At 45.2% G+C, this 17,635-nt stretch overlaps 1 protein-coding gene across 7 annotated transcripts in view; it reads left to right on the top strand.

Annotated features, from left to right (window-relative positions):
* The first annotated feature begins 293 nt into the window (after nt 1-293).
* The window catches only part of MTMR14 (myotubularin related protein 14), a 46,523-nt gene continuing 29,181 nt past the window's right edge, over nt 294-17,635 (top strand). For 3 of the 7 annotated variants that reach the window (XM_081159425.1, XM_081159423.1, XM_081159427.1), the window contains exons 1-7: nt 294-596; nt 1,485-1,633; nt 5,447-5,555; nt 12,447-12,522; nt 12,821-12,881; nt 14,385-14,507; nt 15,562-15,635. In XM_081159425.1, coding sequence (XP_081015551.1) covers nt 441-596; nt 1,485-1,633; nt 5,447-5,555; nt 12,447-12,522; nt 12,821-12,881; nt 14,385-14,507; nt 15,562-15,635 — 748 coding nt within the window. In that variant the 5' untranslated portion in view covers nt 294-440. The remainder of the gene's footprint in view (nt 597-1,484; nt 1,634-5,446; nt 5,556-12,446; nt 12,523-12,820; nt 12,882-14,384; nt 14,508-15,561; nt 15,636-17,635) is intronic. The other 4 variants (XM_081159424.1, XM_081159426.1, XM_081159429.1 and 1 more) reach the window with 3 other exon arrangements.

Below are 17,635 nucleotides of genomic sequence, written 5' to 3' on the forward strand. Positions count from 1 at the left end.
ATTCCTCCCTCTCTCCCTGTAATGGATTATTTCACTCTCACTCTGCTTCTTTCCCAGGTTCCTTCCTCCCGCTTCCCTCGCCGCCCCCCCCCCCCCGCCGCAGCCCCAATGGTTTAGCCCGGCTTCCCCAAGGGAAACCCAAGGGGCGGAGCACGAGGTGTCCGCGAGTGGTTCGGCGCCCTCCCCCGAGACCACTTGGATCGCTCCGCGTCTGATGGTGGGCCGGTAATCCTGGGGCGGGGCGCGAATCCCGGGCTCCGATTGGCCAGTGCAAGGTAAACATCCGGCAGGGTGGGGCGGGGCCGGAAGTGAAAGCGGAAGGCGGTGGCTGAAGCGGTTCTGGAGGTTCCGGACTTGGAGTCGGTGCCTCCAGGTACCATGGGCCGGGCTGAGGCGCGCTGAAGAGGACGCCGGACGCTGAAGGGGCTTGGGGCTGGGCCATGGCTGGCGCTCGGGCGGCCGCCGCTGCTTCGGCCGGATCCTCGACTTCTTCGGGCAACCAGCCGCCGCAGGAGCCGGGACTCGGGGAGCTGCTGGAGGAGTTCTCCCGGACTCAGTACCGGGCCAAGGACTGCAGCGGGACCGGCGGCTCTAAAGTGAGTTCGGAGGCGTGATGAGCAGGAGAAGGTCCCTGGCTTGGGAAGTTGCAGCGGAAAGGCTGAGGTTAGGAGTGAGAGGAAGGAGAGTTCCCAGGATCTGGAGAGTAAGGGTCGGTTTAAAAACCGAAAAAGGAGGAACCGAGGTCAGATGGAGGCAAGGAAGAATATCCTTTTGGTTTGAGACAGGGGGTTTGGAGGTCAAGGATCAGCGTGAGGGGCCGGTTTAAGAGATTAGAGGAGGAGCTGAGAAGGGTTACTCCCCTGCATTGGGCGGGGACAAAAGCCTAGATTTAAAAAAAAAAAAAAAAAAAGTTTAGCCCCCAGGCTAGGTTAAAAAAAAAAAAGTCTGGAGTATTCCTTCAGTTCAAAGGTCAGAATGAAGGGGCTGGAGTAGTAGGGCTGAATGGAGCCTAAAGATCAACTGTGTTGTCTTCTTATACTGTTTCCTATACAGCATGACACTGAATTTAGGCCCATCCCCTTCCTTCCCCTATAGAGCAGGAAGACAGCCCACACTCTCTCTGTTCCTTTATCAAAAGCAGGCTTCAGTTCTTCTTTTTTCTACCCTTGGAATTCTCTTCAGTCTCCTTATTGCCAGACCTGGAAGGCTGAAATGAAAGCTGTAATCCTCTCCTTCAAATGCTTAACAAAACAATTTCACTGCAACATAGAGGGGTTCAGAGCCCCTCCCACAGTATACCACATATTGGTTAACGAACTACATATTTAGGGCCTCTGACCCAGCAATAGGTCTTTTCCTGGCATTGAATAGTAATCAAAGAGGCACATGTCATTCCCAGTGACCTCTCCAGGTCACAAACCACCTAATTCTCACACTCAGAGCCCCCAAATCTTCTTTATGCTCAGGTCTCCTTCTCTGTGCAGGTTGAGCGCATCGAGAAGAGGTGTCTGGAGCTGTTTGGCCGAGACTACTGTTACAGTGTGATCCAAAATGTGAATGGGGATATCTGTGGCCACTACCCCCAGCACATCGTGTTCCTGGAGTATGAAAGTTCTGAGAAGGAGAAAGACACGTGAGTATCATGTGACCAGGGTGGGCCTGTATGGGGAGGCCTTGACAACTCATCCCCAGAATCAGGAAGTCTGCAGCTGAGCAGGTTGCTGGGCTGAGCAGACTCACTTTCCCCAGGTGTTAAGCCTTATCCACATCTTTGTTTTTTTCAGGGTTTGATGTGTAACACTGGCAAGGCATCATGGCGTAAAATGGTAGAATGGAGGTTGGTAGTTACAGCCCTGGACTTCAGTTTCACTCCCATCCTATAGCAGCTCATTGTCCTAAGGCTGCTGACTTCACACCTCACCTCTCTGAACCTCAGTGTCCTTTTTTAAGGGAATGTGGATGGGAGGTGTGCTGTGTCAACATGCTTATGAGCCTGATTGAGGTCTTCAGTCTGATTGCTTGAGTTTACATGCTGGCTGCCTTGCTTGTGTAACTAACTTGGGCAAGTTATTTTACTTCTTTGTCTGTTGGTTGTCTCATTGGTAAGTGTACCTCTTTAGAAAAGTGGCTAGTGTGATCCCTGATGATGAATGTGGCTGTTACAAGCCTGGCATGTTGGTTGTAAAAATTAGAATTAAGTGCTACTATTTATTTAGGGCCTACCAAGGTCTGAGAGCTTTCATATTAGAGCAGACATAAAACATCTGGCACAGGCTGCAGCCTGTAGGCGGTCAGTAAATGGTAGCAGTTGTTTGACACTAAAAAAATCACAGCATTGAGACTCTAGGAAATGCTTTATGTCAGTCTCAGAGTTTGTTCCCCTAATCTCCCTGCTTGCTGCTGATTTTAAGGGAATTCTAGTTGTTGTCAATAATATCTGTGAAAGCCTGGCACCATGAATGCAATGTTAGGATAAGTGCTACAGTAGAGTCATGCTCAAAGTGTAGCAGGCCATCTCTACCCATCAGTGAATCCAGGAACTGGCTAGAGACTCTGAATCTCGAGCACCAGAGCCACTGAATCAGTCAAAATCACAGCATAACAAGATGTCCCAGTGATTTGTATGCACATTAAGGTTCGAGAAGTGCTCTTGTAGGCCTACAGCAGTCTGGTCTGTGAGTGTTTGGGAAGACCCCATGGTGGAGATCCTTTTCAGCTGGAATTGGAAGGATGAGTAGGAGTGTCCCTGAAATGTCCTTTGGGACCAGCTTATACAGAGTCTTGATCATCAGGCCAAGGAGTGTAAACCTGTGGGTGTTAGTGGTTTTATTTCCTAGCATCCCTGAACACTTATTACACAGATTCTAGGGCCCCTGAATAAGACTTTCCACAGTCTACAGTCTCAGAGAGCTCTTTAGATCAGTCTTACATATGCTATAATCTGAGAGCTGCTGCTGTTGGCAACCAGGAGTCACTGAAGGCTTTCAAGCAGGACAACCAGTTTGGAGGAGTTGGAAGATTAAGCCTTAGTTTTCTCATCTGTAAAATGGGATGTCTGTAAGTGTACCATCTTCTGAGCTTGTGAGAAAAATGAATGCATTAGAAAAACAAATTATAAATTGTATTGTATCCTCAGTTGTATAATCTAAGAACTCCAGGGATCTCCAAGCCTAAAGAATTGGACTTTCCTATGGTCCTATTATGGTTCCTCTCTCTTCCTAACTTCTTCCAAAGTTAGGTGAACTCACCTTTAGCTAAAGTTTCTGAACAAGAGCTCTTTTTCCTTGCCCTTGCCCTCATTCCAACTGTCTTCAGTGCTGAGTGGTGGTTTTATAATGGCATTATGGTACTAAGCTTAGCTGTAGTCAAGGTGGTGCTTTTCCAACTTGATATTGTGAGTGAATCACCTGACACTCTAGTTACAGTGCAGAATCTGACTCAGTAGATCTAGAGTGGGACCTGAGCTTCTGCATTTTCTAACAAGTTCTCAGGTAATGCCTAATCACCTTGTAGTAACAGTCCTCTAGGAACTCATTCTTCGTTGCCTCACAGAAGCTCTTCTGGGAAGGAAATACGTTTAGTGCCAATTCAGCCTAGCCCTTAAGCAGAAGGAAACTAACACTCTTCAGGTGCCTAATATTTGACATGTGTTAGTGTTTTACACACTAACTCAAGTCCTGCAGCCACCTAGAGAAGAAGATAGTGTCACCATTGCACGAAGAGGAAGTTGAAACCCACAGATGTGGTTAGCAGAGTGGGGTTAAAAGCCAGGTCTTCCTCACCCTGTTCTGTCCACCTGTCTGCCTTTTTTCCCTGTCATTGCCATGGCTTTCCCATCTTGTCTAGCAGAGTCTCACTTTCCAGGCAAGGACTGCTGTGGTACATCCCCAAACCTGGAGTTGTTACTGGAATTTACTTTTCACTCCTTGCAAGGCCTTGAAGTGATACTGAGTGGGCAATGCCTGTTTGTTGAAGAGAAGGGAGTATATGCATGTTTAGGTAGGAAGGAGTAGAAATTTTTGCTTCTTTACATATCTGGCTTTGGTGTTAGTATGACACTAATTGGACTGAGTTACACAGGGTAGAACTGGATCGAGGAAGTGGTTAAGTCCTCTTAACACACCTCCCCAGTTTAGCCCATCATCTGGGAATAGAAGCCTGGACAGGGATCTCTGAACAGCCAAGACATAGGTTTATCAATAAATGTTTGTTGAGCTCCTGCCATGTGGCAGACCTCGGACCCATTTGGAAGTCTTACCAGATAGACGAAGTCCCTGTTCTTAGGTTTAGTGGGTAACAGAACCAATAAATAAGCAATGACAGTGTAACAAGAGCAAGAATTAGGGAAGTACAGATGAGGCTTTGGGGGATAGTGGTTAAAGTTCTGCGCCCATTTCCATTGTGGGGGTGGGGGGTTTCCAGTTGGGTGTCCTACAATTCAACTCAATTCTGACACTATCTACCCAGAGATGCATCAGATTGCATAGGGTAAGGGCTCAGTCCTGCAAGACAAACATAAATACACAAGCCTACACTTATTCATTCAAATGTGAGAATTGTGCCAATCACAGTTTAGTGCTTAGCACTGTAAGAAAAAGATCCTAAGGCCAAGAGATAATAAAAATAAAAACAGGAACTTTGGATGGAAACCGAGTCGGTTCTTTGAGTAGGGGAACCAGGAAAATAAACCACCAACTAGCTTAAGGAGAATAAGTGTGCCTGCCTGTACATTAAAAGGCTGCACAGAGCCCTAGGAGGGACATACTAGCATGTTCTCCACCTTGGTTTTGCGGAGAGTTTGCTCAATGGAAGGACTCAACCTGGGAGAATCAAATGTAGTTTCAAGGCATTTGTGGCACAGAGGGAACTGCTTGTGTGACCTAAGGGAAAGTCAGTTGGGGTATCTACTGATTTGATATGATTTGATGAGGTGTGACTTGCTGTAGCTCATTTCTAAACCTGACTCTTTCGTGTTCTAGAAGCTCCCTTACCAAACCAGTGCAATAACTACTATACTTCTCAAAGCCAAAAAAAGCTTCTCTTTCACCTCCTTTGTTCCAGCAAAAATGGCCCTATGATTTCCAGAGGCTCCCGAGAGCACTTGCTATCTTACTGTGGGAGGAAGAAACTAGTAATCAACAATCAGTTTGCTGTGTATGTTTCTTTATTTTATATACCATGTCTTCAGAATAGTTGGCTTTTTTTCTCATCTTAAAGGTTCTGCAATAAGGATGACTGAAATTTTAATACCTGTGATATAGCACTTTTTCCCCCTCTGAAAAACATATCTATGATCTGGAATTTAGGAATTAGAACACTTACTAAATTTCAAATGAGTATTCACACACACATGCAGACCTAGCATGGGGTCTTTGTGAAAACACTTACCACCCACACATGCTCACTTAGAAACCAGCCTGACCTGCCTCTTTTGTCCATGCGTCAGGTTTCAGAGCACCGTGCAAGTGAGCAAGTTGCAAGACCTCGTTAACCGCAGCAAGACAGCCAGGTGCAGAGGACGGTTTGTCTGCCCAGTGATCCTGTACAAGGGCAAGGTAAGACCACACCATAGCCCCACACTCCTTGAGATCCTCTTCTGGGATAACTGACTTAATGCAAAGTGTAGGATAATCTTGTTTTTGGCCTTTGCCAGCCAAGTATTACCTGGTGCTGTGGAAAGTAGGCAAGAGAAACAGACCAATTCTGATAACCACTTTCAAGGATGAGCCTAGGTTGGGAAGGGATAATCACACCAGAGTACCCCACCCTGTGTTCCAGAGCCAGACTGCCTAGGTTCAGATCCTTGCTCTGTTTCCTGCCTGTGCAAGACCTTAGTTTCCTCCTCTATAAAATGGAAATAATAATCATGCCTACATCAAAGGTTTATGGAATAGATTAGATCAAGTGAGTTATTACATTGTTGTTTGTTCATTCTTTCAATCATAATTCACCAAGTATTTATCAAATGTGTACTATGCTTTAAGTACTGTTTCAAGCCTTAAGTTACATCAGTATGTAAAATAGACAAAACTCTTTACCCTCATGGAGCTTATATTCTAGTGACTTGTTAATTTAACTCCCCAGTATGGTCTCATTTCACCTATCCTTTTATACATCTTTGGTATAATTGATATTCCCATTTTGCAGATGAGACTCAAAGAGGTTAATAATTTCCCCAAGTTTACTTTAAACAACTAGAGAGCTGGAATTTGAACCTATACCAAAACTTTAGGCTACCACACTGTAATTTAGAGTCATAGGGTGTGGTGTAAGGGGAACTCACCAAAGAGGGGCAGCAGTGTGAACTGGCAGACTGATGACCTCATGAAGTGAGCAGGACTTAGCTTGAGAGCATTGGAGAATAAGCAGAATAATAATTGGCAAGAGGCGTGGGAGGGTGTTCCAGGCAGGTGATACAGCATGGGAAGGGCATGGAGGCAGGAACAAGAAGCCATGAGACCTCCCTGACTGGAGCGGAAGGTACATGTCAGAGCTGAGGATGGAAGGGATTGAGTGCAGGAGGCTAAATGCTGACCAAGGTGTTTGCATTGGCCAGGAGAGCCACTGTGATTCTTTTTTCTAAAAAATATATTTTTATTGGTTTCAGAGAGAGGAAGGGAGAGGGGGGAGAGAGAGAGAGAGAAACATAATGATGAGAGTCATTATTGGCTGTCTCCTGCACGCCCCCTACTGGGGGATCCAACCCTCAATCTGGGCATGTGCCCCAACCAGGAATTAAACAGTGACCTCCTGGTTCATAGATCAACACTCAGCCACTGAGCCATGCCGGCCAGATGCCACTATGATTCTTGAGCAGGCAAATACAGGATGGAAGTAGCATTTTGAGGTAAATTAGTCCAGGAAGAGTAGACTTAAAGTAAAGAGCCTACAGGAGGTGAGGGAGCAAGGATGCAGTCTCTTTAGTGATTTAGCAGGTGTCTGAGTGCTTGTGCTGTATAGCTTACACCCCAGTGGCTTACAGACTCCAGCTGCAGTTACTCAGTGTGAGTGGGTCAGAGCCAGGGCAGGGCCAGATAAGACAGTGGGGAGAAGGGATGTGAGTCTTGTTTCTGTCCCTTTGTGTCTTTCTTTTGTAAAGTGGGAGAAGGGCAAATGTGAAAGGAGAGGTAGGAAGGGAGATTTAGCCAAAGGCTTCCTTGGGCAAGTTAATTTTAGAGAAAAGTATGTATGGACGTTAAGTCCCCCAAATTGATCATCTTAAAGCTATTTATTTTCCCCTTTGAAAAGTTTTCATGTTCCTGGGAGTTACCAGAACTCTAGTTTAAAGCCCACTGCTCTGCGGAGCGTAGTGCTTGTCACTAGAAGTTACACAGGAAATACTCAAACCAGTGTTTCTCAGAGTGTACTCCCTAGAACAGTAGTTTAACAATATACTTGTGAAAAGCATTCCCTGTCCAACAAGACTGAGAAATACTGCATGCTAGCTTTGACCTGACCCCCAAGTTCCAGATTCATAAGGTACATTGATACGCAAACATTGACGCAGTAAAGGCTCTGAGGAGTGCTCTAGCAGAGAGACCTGTGTATCTTTGTCAGGTCTGGTATTTCTCACTCATATGTCTGCAGACCATGAGTAAGGAACTTTCCTGGATGCATTTGGGAAATGCCACACTGAATGGCTTAGTCTAGTGGGATTGCTGAATGACAGATTGTTAGCACTTACAGACTAAGCTGGCTTGTGAGAGAAGAGCCATAAGCCAGCTGATTTCAGAGGGAGGGTGATGAGTTGGAGGGATTATTCAGAGGAGGCTTTGGTGTTCTTAAATCTTAATGAGGGTTTTTCTGCTAATCCTGCTTTCTTCCTTTGCACCTTCTTGTCCAGGCAATGTGATACCATTTTATGCCTGTTAGCTTCCCCTGACTCAGTCTGTGTTCACTTAATACCTACTTACATATGCTTTATTTTAATTGTGTGTTTGAATGTCTGTCATTTCCTCTTCTCTGCTGTAATCCCTCTGAGGGCAGAGGCCTTGTATTACTGCTGTCCTCCCAGCACCTTGCAAAGTGCCCTCCAGCATGTATGTGTAAGCTCAGCAGGAAGTTGCTGCTCTTGGATAAAGCAGTAGTGGGCCCTGTGCTAGTTTCTAGGAGGACAGGTGAGTAAGAGTCCTTGTCCTCATGGGGCTCAGTGAGTGGGGAAGGCAGACTAGCGAACAAGCAGTTGAGAGGGAGACGGGGAAAGGAACAAGAATCTCTTCTGTTGTGAAATGGGGACGCGGTCCTCAGAGATGTGTGGCACTCAGCAGGCACTTGGTTGCCAGTGCCATGATGGTAGCCTGTTGCAACAGCACTTCAGAGGCAGCTGCCTCTGCCGGCCTGGGGAAGGGGAGTATGTTACGTGCTTGCTTCCTGCTTCCTTCAAAGCTCAGTTCAGTGTGGCTAGTGCAACTGTGGAACTAAATGTTTAATTTTACTTATTTTATTGTTGTTGTTGTCGATCCTCATCCAAGGATATTTTTTTTCATTGATTTTTGGAGAGAGGGAGGGAGGGAGGGAAGGAGGGAAGGAGGGAAGGGGGGGAAGGAGAAAGAGAGGGAGAGAAAGAGAGACAATGATATGAGAGAGACACATCGATTGGTTGCCTCTCGAACGGGCCCCAACCAGGACCCTTTAGTCCTGGGGTCCGACGCTCTAACCACTGAGAAAACCAGCCAGGGCTCTTTATTATTTTTAATTGAGGTATAATTGACACATAACATTATATTAGTTTCAGGTGTTCAACATAACGACTCATTATTTGTATGTATTGCAAAGTAATCACTACCATAAGTCCAATTAACTCACTACAGTTACAATTTTGTTTTCTTGGGATGAGAATTTTTAAGATCTCTGCTCTTAACCACTCTCAGATATGCAGTACAGTATTATTAACTCTAGTCACCATACTGTACATTACACCCCCATGACTTATTTTATAACTGGAAGTTTGTACCTTATTTTTTTTAAATAAATTTTTACTTATAATTATAGTTGATGTACAATATTATGCACAACCCAGTGATTAGCCATTGATATAACTCACGAAGTGAACACCCCAGTAAATCTAGTACCCATCTGACACCGTACATAATTATTACAATATTATTGACTATATTTCCTATGCTGTACTTTAGAACCCCATGACTATTCTGTAACTACCAATTTATACTTAATCCCTTCACCTTTTTCACCCATCCCCTCAACCCCCACCCATCTGGCAACTGCCAAAATGTTTTCTGTATCTACGAGTCCATTTCTGGTCTGCTTGTTTATTTTGTTTCTTAGATTACATATATAAGTGATTTATATGGCATTTGTCTTTCTTTGTCTTATTTCAACACAGTACCCTCTAGATCCCTCTATGTTGTTGCCAATGACAAGATTTCATTCTTTTTAATGGCTGAGTCATAGTCCATTGTATATACACACCACTTCTTTACCCATTCATCTGTTGATGGACACTTAGGTTGCTTCCATATCTTGGCTATTGTAAATAATGCTGTAATGAACATATGGATGCATATGTCTTTGCAATTTAGTGTTTTGGTTTTGTTCAGATAAATACCCAGAAGTGGATTGCTGGGTCCTTCTTTGTCTCTTGTTATGGCCTTTGTTTTAAGGTCTATTTTGTCTGGTATAAGTATTGCTACCCTAGCTTTCTTGTTTTTTTCCATTTTCATTAATTTTATTTTATTTCAACTAATTTACATTTTATAGGACTTTTTTTTAGCTAAACACTGCTTTATTTTGGGAGAGGACTACATTTCCCTTTACACTTGATCTTAGCCAAAAGGCCGAGAAGCAGTATATTTCCCTTTAAATGCTGAAAATAAAGCATCCTAGTTGAGATGTGCTATAATACATATCAAATTTTGAAGACTTAATAAAAGAATGTAAATATTAATAATTTTAAAATGATTATATGTTCACATATTGTGGATATAGTAGGTTAAGTAAGATATATTATTAAATATTTTTTAAACCTCAGTTTAAGCATTTAAGGGTAGTATGTTCTCCCATGCCATTTTTTTTCTTAACTCTTGTATCTGTTTTTTAGACAATTAAAATTAGGACAAATCATCTTTCTCTTTGCTTCCCCCCTTAAGAGATGGGGAGCAGAGGTCAGCCACTTTTATTCTGAGTGCCAGAGTTGGTTGCTAGATTAGCGAATTATACAGAGCAGTATTCCTCATTCAGAATTAGGTAAATGAAGAGCATTCAGAGTGCACCCCGCTTTTCCAGTTAAGAGCTAAGCTTCAGGCACAGAAATGATGAGTTATGAATGGGAGCCTTGAGGCTAGGGAGCAGCCGTCAGGAGTTAGACTCTGAAGTGGGGTACAGCTCCCCGACACCAGCCCAGGACCTTCCCACAGAGGTTGGTGTCCCACTTGATGAGTAGGCCAACTTAGCTACTCTTTTCCTGACTAGTTCTCTGGCTGCCTCAGTTACCAGAGGACAAGTACAGATTAAAGGGATTGGAGAACAGGGCAGAAAGAGGTACCTGAACCTTCAGCAGTTCAAGAAACGCCTCAGAGCTCAAAGAGGGGTGTGCGTGTGCTCTGAAACTATTTTACAGAAAAATGGCAAAGACGAGTGGATTTGGTGCCAGCCGCTTAGCTGATGGGGAAGGGTGGGCCTGATAACACATGCCAGTAGAGCTCAAACAAGCCACATGCCCCATTGTCTTGCTTTCAGGAATCAGACCCCTCCCCACTTATCATTAGGGTCTTGGGGTCCTCAGCCTGGGGGTTGATACTTCCCTGCTGCTGCTCTCAACTTTGCTGCTCCTAATTGTTGTCCGGTCACCTTCGCACAGGGGCTCTTAACAAGGGCTAGAGCTGGGTCCATAGATGCACTTGGGAGGAGGGTCCAGAAACCCCTGAAGTGTAGGTAAAGTGTGGTGTGTACATTTTTTTCTGGAAAAAGTTTATCGTTTTCATCAGGTTTTCAAAATGCTTTTGGACCTAGAAAAAGTTAAGCAGTTCCTGTCAGAGTTCATCCTGCTTAGGCCAGCAGAAATTCCAGCCCAAGCCCTTAGACTTTTAGGCGACCTTCCGTTCTTGCCCCCAGCACTGAAAAAGCACCCCACTCTGCCCAGATTATATTTGCTTTTCTATTCCCGGCCCCCTCCCCCAGGCTGCCACTACCTTAGAATGCCTGAAGTTCCGACTCACACAACCATTTCCATTATCTTACAGGTAGAGAAGGAGAAGGCAGTATTTTGTGGTCTTCTAGAGACCCACTTTACATTGCCAGACTGTGTGACCCATTCAGAAATGGCTTCACCCCCTCTCTGTCAGCTTGCAGCTTCCTTTTTCTCTAGTGTAATCTCTCAGCCACCCTGACTGCACATCTCTAGCTACTACATTTCCTTGATACAGGGGAGAGAGAAGATATAATAACTTTTTAAAAACAAACAAACATATATTTCTCCCATAATTGGCCCTCCTGCTTCAAAGGTTGCTCGTCCAGCACTACACAGTTCCAGGTAACCATAAGCACACAGGCTTTGGGGGTAGGTGGTTCTAGACCAAATCTCAGCTACTCATTGTATGACCTTCCACGTCACTTCACCTCCCTGTGCCTGTGAAGCAGCCTGCCACCTGCCACATCTACCTCATGGGCTCATTGTGAAAACAGTGAAAAGATGGTGTAAATGTTTCAGTACCATGCCCAGCACACATACACGTGTGATAACCACCAATCCTTACCCAAGTACACATGTGACAACCACTAAATATGTCCATTACAGTTAGTAACACTCTGGTGCTACTCATCTGGGGAGCTACCCCCTTGAAAGAGGCTGTAGGTTAAATCTAAATCTAGGTATACTTCAGGTTGACTGCTGTGGCCTCAGTGCTGATTAAACTTCGGTGAGTGTCCCTGCACCCATTTTGCTGGCTTAGAAGAATCAGGAGTCCAAGTGTTCCTTTGACTGCGTACTTCAGAAAACCAACTGACTATTGGTCAAAGGGTATAAACCTCCAGTAATAAGACAAAGAAGTTCTGTGTGGATCTAATGTATAGCATGGTGATTATAGTTATATTTGAGAATCGCAGAGAGGATTTTTTTTGAGAGAGAGAGAGAGAAGCATCAATTGGTTGTTCCACTTATATACATTCTTTGGTTGATTCTTGTATGTGCCTTGACCGGAGATTGAATCCACAATGTTGGTGTATCGGAACGATGCTCTAACCAACTGAGCTACCTGAACAGGGATGCAGAGAGATGATCTTAAATGTTTTTCCACAAAAAAGAAATGCTCATTATGTGACATGATGGAGGTGTTAGCTAACACTATGGTGGTAATGATTTTGCAGTATATGAGTGTATCAAATCAGCATGTTGTACACCTTAAACTTGCATAATGTCATATCTCAATAAAGCTGGAAAAAACAAAACCCTAAAAAACTATCTGACCCTGGAAATTCTCTTTCTCCCGCAGCACATTTGCAGGTCAGCCACACTGGCTGGATGGGGGGAGCTGTATGGACGTACTGGCTACAACTATATTTTCTCAGGTGAATGTTAAGCTGTGTCCTCTGTTACTAAGAGCAAGAGCCCAGTCATAGAGAACCTCCACCGCCGGCCACAGTGGTGTAGGTAGAGGGGTAGGAGCTGGGGAGAGACTAGGGGCCTTTTATCACCTGAGGCAATGTTTGGGATGGAAGACTGCCAGCATATGGGACGTCTGGTGCTGAAAAGACACAAGGTCTGCCGGTAGGGGTGGAGCTCTGGTGGGGAATGAGGCTGGTTGGGAAGCCCCTGGGTGGAGCCCATGCCACCACCTCAGTGCTGACAGACAGGTTTCTCTGGCAGGGGGTGCAGATGATGCCTGGGCGGATGCAGAGGACATCACGGAGGAGGACTGTGCTCTTCGGTCAGTGCCAGGTTGTTATGTGTCTAAGCTTTTGGGGTCGGGTGTCTGACCAGTGGTGGCCATTTTCATACTGATTCAAATTCATCCCTGGCCCAGGTGAGTGGATTGGCTCCCTTCTTCCCACTGTCAAGTCCATGAAATGGGGTTGTTGAAGTCCATCACATAGTTTCACACCACAGCTGACTTTATTGAATACCTGAGCAGTCTTTCTTCACTCTGGCTCTATATCAGGATCCCAGAGATAATGTCCCAGCCCTGGGCTTCCTTGTACTACAAAGACAAGGCCCAGACACCTGTGTTTGTCTTTAAGCCCTACAGGTTCCAGGGTGTGGCCAGGGTGGTGACGGCCGGCTTGCCTGCCAGGTGTCACACAGCACACTTGGTGCTGAGACACGGAAAGGGCTTCAGTACCCACGTGAGAGATGGAGAGACGAGAAGCTCCACAGCTGTATAACTGGTGCCATAAGATTACTTGATACAAACCAGTATCTTAGGTCCCCTTAAAGGCAGGAGATGGGCTGGTTCACTCTCTTTGTACCTTCTTTCTAAATGTTTTTAGAAAACAACACTATAGGATATTTTGGAAAAGCTCCTTTGCATAGTGTGTACCACATGGGAAGTCTTTAACTGGTATCAAGTGTCTCTGGAATGCACATGAGCACCCTAGTAAGATCAGCTGCCTCAGATCATGGCTCAGTCCCTGGAAGGCATCACACTGTGCCTGGGGTTCTGCCTGTTAGTTCCAAGAGCAGCAGTGCTGGCTTGTGCTCAGGAATGTTTGGCTCTTCCCCCGAGGTCAGACGACCTCTGCCTCAGCCAGGCCGGCTTCCACAGCCTAACACTGTTTTTGGTGAGGAGACTGCCAGGGACAACTAAGCAGTGGGCATTAAAAAAAAATAATGGTGACTGTTGACTCGTTCTACTTTTGCCTTAATCTGTGTGACTGATCTGAAGGCAGTCTGGGGATTAGGAAGATTTTATCTTTCTCCTGCTTCATAGGCCTGCTAAATAGAAGGAATTCACTTGCTAGTATTTCACAATCATTTGATACGATAGCTTTAAAAGGTCCATCTACCATCAAGAATCTCAGTCTGTTACATTATGACCAAGCCATGGCTAAAAATGGTCATAAAGGTGGAGGGATATAAACTCTAATGGAAGCTCAAAGACTATCAGCCACCAGCTTGCTGCTTTTTAGAACTTGGAGATTACCTTGAGTCTTCTGTCTTAATGTCAAGCTGGGCCAAAAGGCCTTTTCCTGGTTCCGGGCTGAAAATTGCTGCTTTGAAATGCATCCCAGAGAAGGATGAGGGGTAATCTCTTAGAAAGTCACCTTCTCTGCACCTTTTCTAGAAACAGTTTCCCTGTCTCTCCTCCCTCTTCTGGAGAAGGGAAACAAGTTCTTGCCAATGACATCTGCTCTTCCTTGAACACGGTCCCCACCCCCCAGACTTTTCTTAATGAATGTGCAGTGCAACTTCTCCCTCTGGCTCTTTGTTTCAGAAGTTCCGACACGCATCTTTTTGATAAGGTCAGAGGCTCTGACATCAAGCTGCTTCGGTACCTGTCAGTGAAATACATCTGTGACCTGATGGTAGAGAACAAGAAGGTGAAGTTTGGCATGAAGTAAGTACAGGGCACCCACTGTGAAATGGGCAGAGGTGATGTGTCCACAGGCGTTCGGGTTAGTGGTAGCACATAGCAGTTACTGAGGGCTCACCACGTGCCAGGCCTTGTGCTGTAGGCTTTCTGTCTTCCTTTCATTGTATCTTCAAACAGGCCTGCAAGACAGGTTCTAGTGTTGCCCATCTTGCAGGCAAGAAACTAAAGCACAGAGGTTAAGTAACTTGCTCAAGGTCATCCAGATAGTAACTGAAGGAGCCAGGAGTCTCTAACCTGTGCTCTGCTGCGTCCTCTTCCTAGACACCCTTGAAGGTTTTCCTTTGGCTCCAAGTTCTACACCATATCTGGTAGATTAGAGTCTCTTTTGTAGTGGAACAAACAAACAAAAATCAGTATATATCCAATTTTTACTTTGCATATGGTCCAAATCTTCATGTGATAAGGCAAAACTTGAAAAAATGGAACCTGGGTAAGGAAGATGCAATTGTAGGAGCTTTTCTGAAATTTTATTTATTTTTTATAATAGACTTTTAATTATGTTGAGGTCGTCCTAGAAAATAAGGCATACTGAGGCTAAGTTACAGTTCAGCTATCTGCAGATATCTGAATAGTCCCTTATCCCTTCCTCCTTCATCTGTCAGGACAGCCCTAAGTCTTTACCTTTCAGATGCTGTTTGTCCCCGTTTAGAAGTGTCCTTAGTGAGTATTGAGGTGAGAGTCCCCAAGTTATTTGGCTCTCATCTTAACGCCGCCCTCCAGGTCCGAGTGGCTATGCTGCCTTCACTTGTGGGGCTTAGGTGGAAGGTTGTGCTGCACATTTAGGTTCCTGTTGTGGTTGCCGCAGTATTAGAGGGAGAGGAACCTCTCTCCCTTGATGTGTTAGGGTAGGGGGCAGCTACATTTCTTAATTGTTCAAAGGAAACACTGCTGATGGAAATCATTTGTAACTCTGAGGAGTAGTTTCTTTAGCAAGAGGTTCTTTTAAGTTCTTATAATACTCACTGGGGATGGTGTGTATGTGTTGTGATGTCATAACACATTGTGTCCTGTCTTGTAGTGTAACCTCCTCCGAGAAGGTGGACAAAGCCCAGCGCTATGCCGACTTCACTCTCCTCTCCATCCCGTATCCAGGTAGGGAGCTCTTTTCAGGGTCTAGTCCAGTGACAGGCTTCCAAGGACCGGGGGCTCTCAGAGGCTGTCTGTAGGCCTTTTGCACTTAGGCACATAAGTGTCCTGAAGTTGTCTGCAAGGATCTTGTGGCAGTCAGCATTGCCCACTGTGGCTCCCAGTTGTAGGCTTTCACACTCAGGGTAGGGCGCTGTCCTGAAAGAGGCTTTCCACTCGGAGGGGTCCAGGGATTGAGTCCTGGCTCAGGCACTCACTGCCACAACCTTGAGCGAGTTACTTCACCTCTCGGAGCCTGACGCTTTCTCAGGTGTCATTGGAAGCAAAAACGGCATAGCTCAGGGTTTTGTTGTGAAGGTTAGATCATGCTCATCAAAGTGCTCTGTGCAGGTAAGGGATAAAAAGGCGTTATTAGGACTCAGGGTCAGCAGCGAATCATGCTACTCTGACCTGAGTGGATGTGAAACCTGTTTGCAAGGCTGTTCTGGTGGTAGAAGGGTACAATTGCTCTGCCCCGATTATACATAGTTGGTGGTGGACTCGCCATGTTGCAGAGCACTTTGCTGTGCACAGAGCTAGCTGCATTTGTCTCTGGTGCACAGACATGTATGGCCCAGACAGTATTCTTTGAATAGTAGAGATGTGTTGGTCCAGTTGGTGACATTTAATTATCTGGCAGTGCCTCTTTGTTCAGCAAGGGAGTCCAAGGAGCCCTAACAGCAGCGTAAAACTTTGTCAACAAACAGCAGGAAGCATACTTTTTCTCCTTGAAACATCTCTCCTGCTTCTCAGCACCAGCATCTGCCTTCAGTCCTGTGCTGGACCTTGTCTCCTCATCCTGGAACCACATAGCCAATAGCACGGGCAGGCCAGTGACAGCAGGTTGCTGTATAGCCAGGAGGCCTTCTCGTTAGAACTGCAAGTTCATCTGGTGCCTGGTGGGGAGAGCATATCCTCATCAGGATAAGCTGGTGACCCCAGATAGCCTGGTACTCTTACAGCTGCTTCCACCACAGTGTCTCTTCACTCTTCTCTGCCAGCATAGCATTTGGTTCCATGCAGAGCTGGGCTTGAGTCCCAGCTGTAGAACTGTGCATCCTTGAACAAGTCCCTAACCCTTCTAAGCATCGGTTTCATCCTCCATAAAATGGAAATAATGGTGCTTATTTCAGGGTAAAATACCAGCCCCATTCCTAACAGGCACTTGGCAAACACCAGGCCAGACGATGGGTACATGGGAGGAAAGGCTCAGGGAGGCTCCCCTTCCCTAAGAGCCACATTGGGCAGATGCAGACCAGAATGATTCCATGAGAATGATTGCCAACATCAGAGCTGCTCCAGGACAGGAGTGTGTCAACCAGGGCGTCCACACTGGAGCTATCAGATAGATCTGGATTTCAGACCAGGCTCTCGGCTTCCAGGAGATGCTTTGGGGGCGCTTCACAGGCTGAAGTTCTCTGCAGAACAGGAAAGGTCTGCATTGCCTGAGGAACCAGGCGTCGTGTTCTTTGTTTATATTTAGGTTCTAAGTAGGACTTCATTACAAAAACTATTTTTGCTAGAAGCTTAAAAACCACTGCTCCAGAACAACAGCACAGTATCCTTTCTGCTGTATTTTGGCAACTTGTTACAAGACTCCCAAAATGTTAACACCTTTTGTCTCAGTTATTTATTAGGCCATAATCCTGCTAAATTGGGGGGTAAAGATGTTCATCACGTCTGTTTATACCAGCAAAATGTGGGAAATGTTTTCATTAATCAGAATAATGATTATGTAAATGATGGTGGTACAACCATTGATAGAATGAAATATATAGTTGTAGAAAAATGCTTTAACTTTTTGACATGGAAAAATGCTTAAGATGCTAAGCAGGATACGAAATAATATAAAGTGGTCCCCCCTTATTTGCGATTTCATTTTCTGCAGTTTTGGTTATCCTTGGTTAACCACAGTCTGAAAATATTAAATGGAAAATGCCAGAAGTAAACAGTTCATAAGTTTTAAA

This window comes from Miniopterus schreibersii, assembly GCF_964146895.1.
Source record: "Miniopterus schreibersii genome assembly, chromosome: 15".
Lineage (NCBI taxonomy): Eukaryota > Metazoa > Chordata > Mammalia > Chiroptera > Miniopteridae > Miniopterus > Miniopterus schreibersii.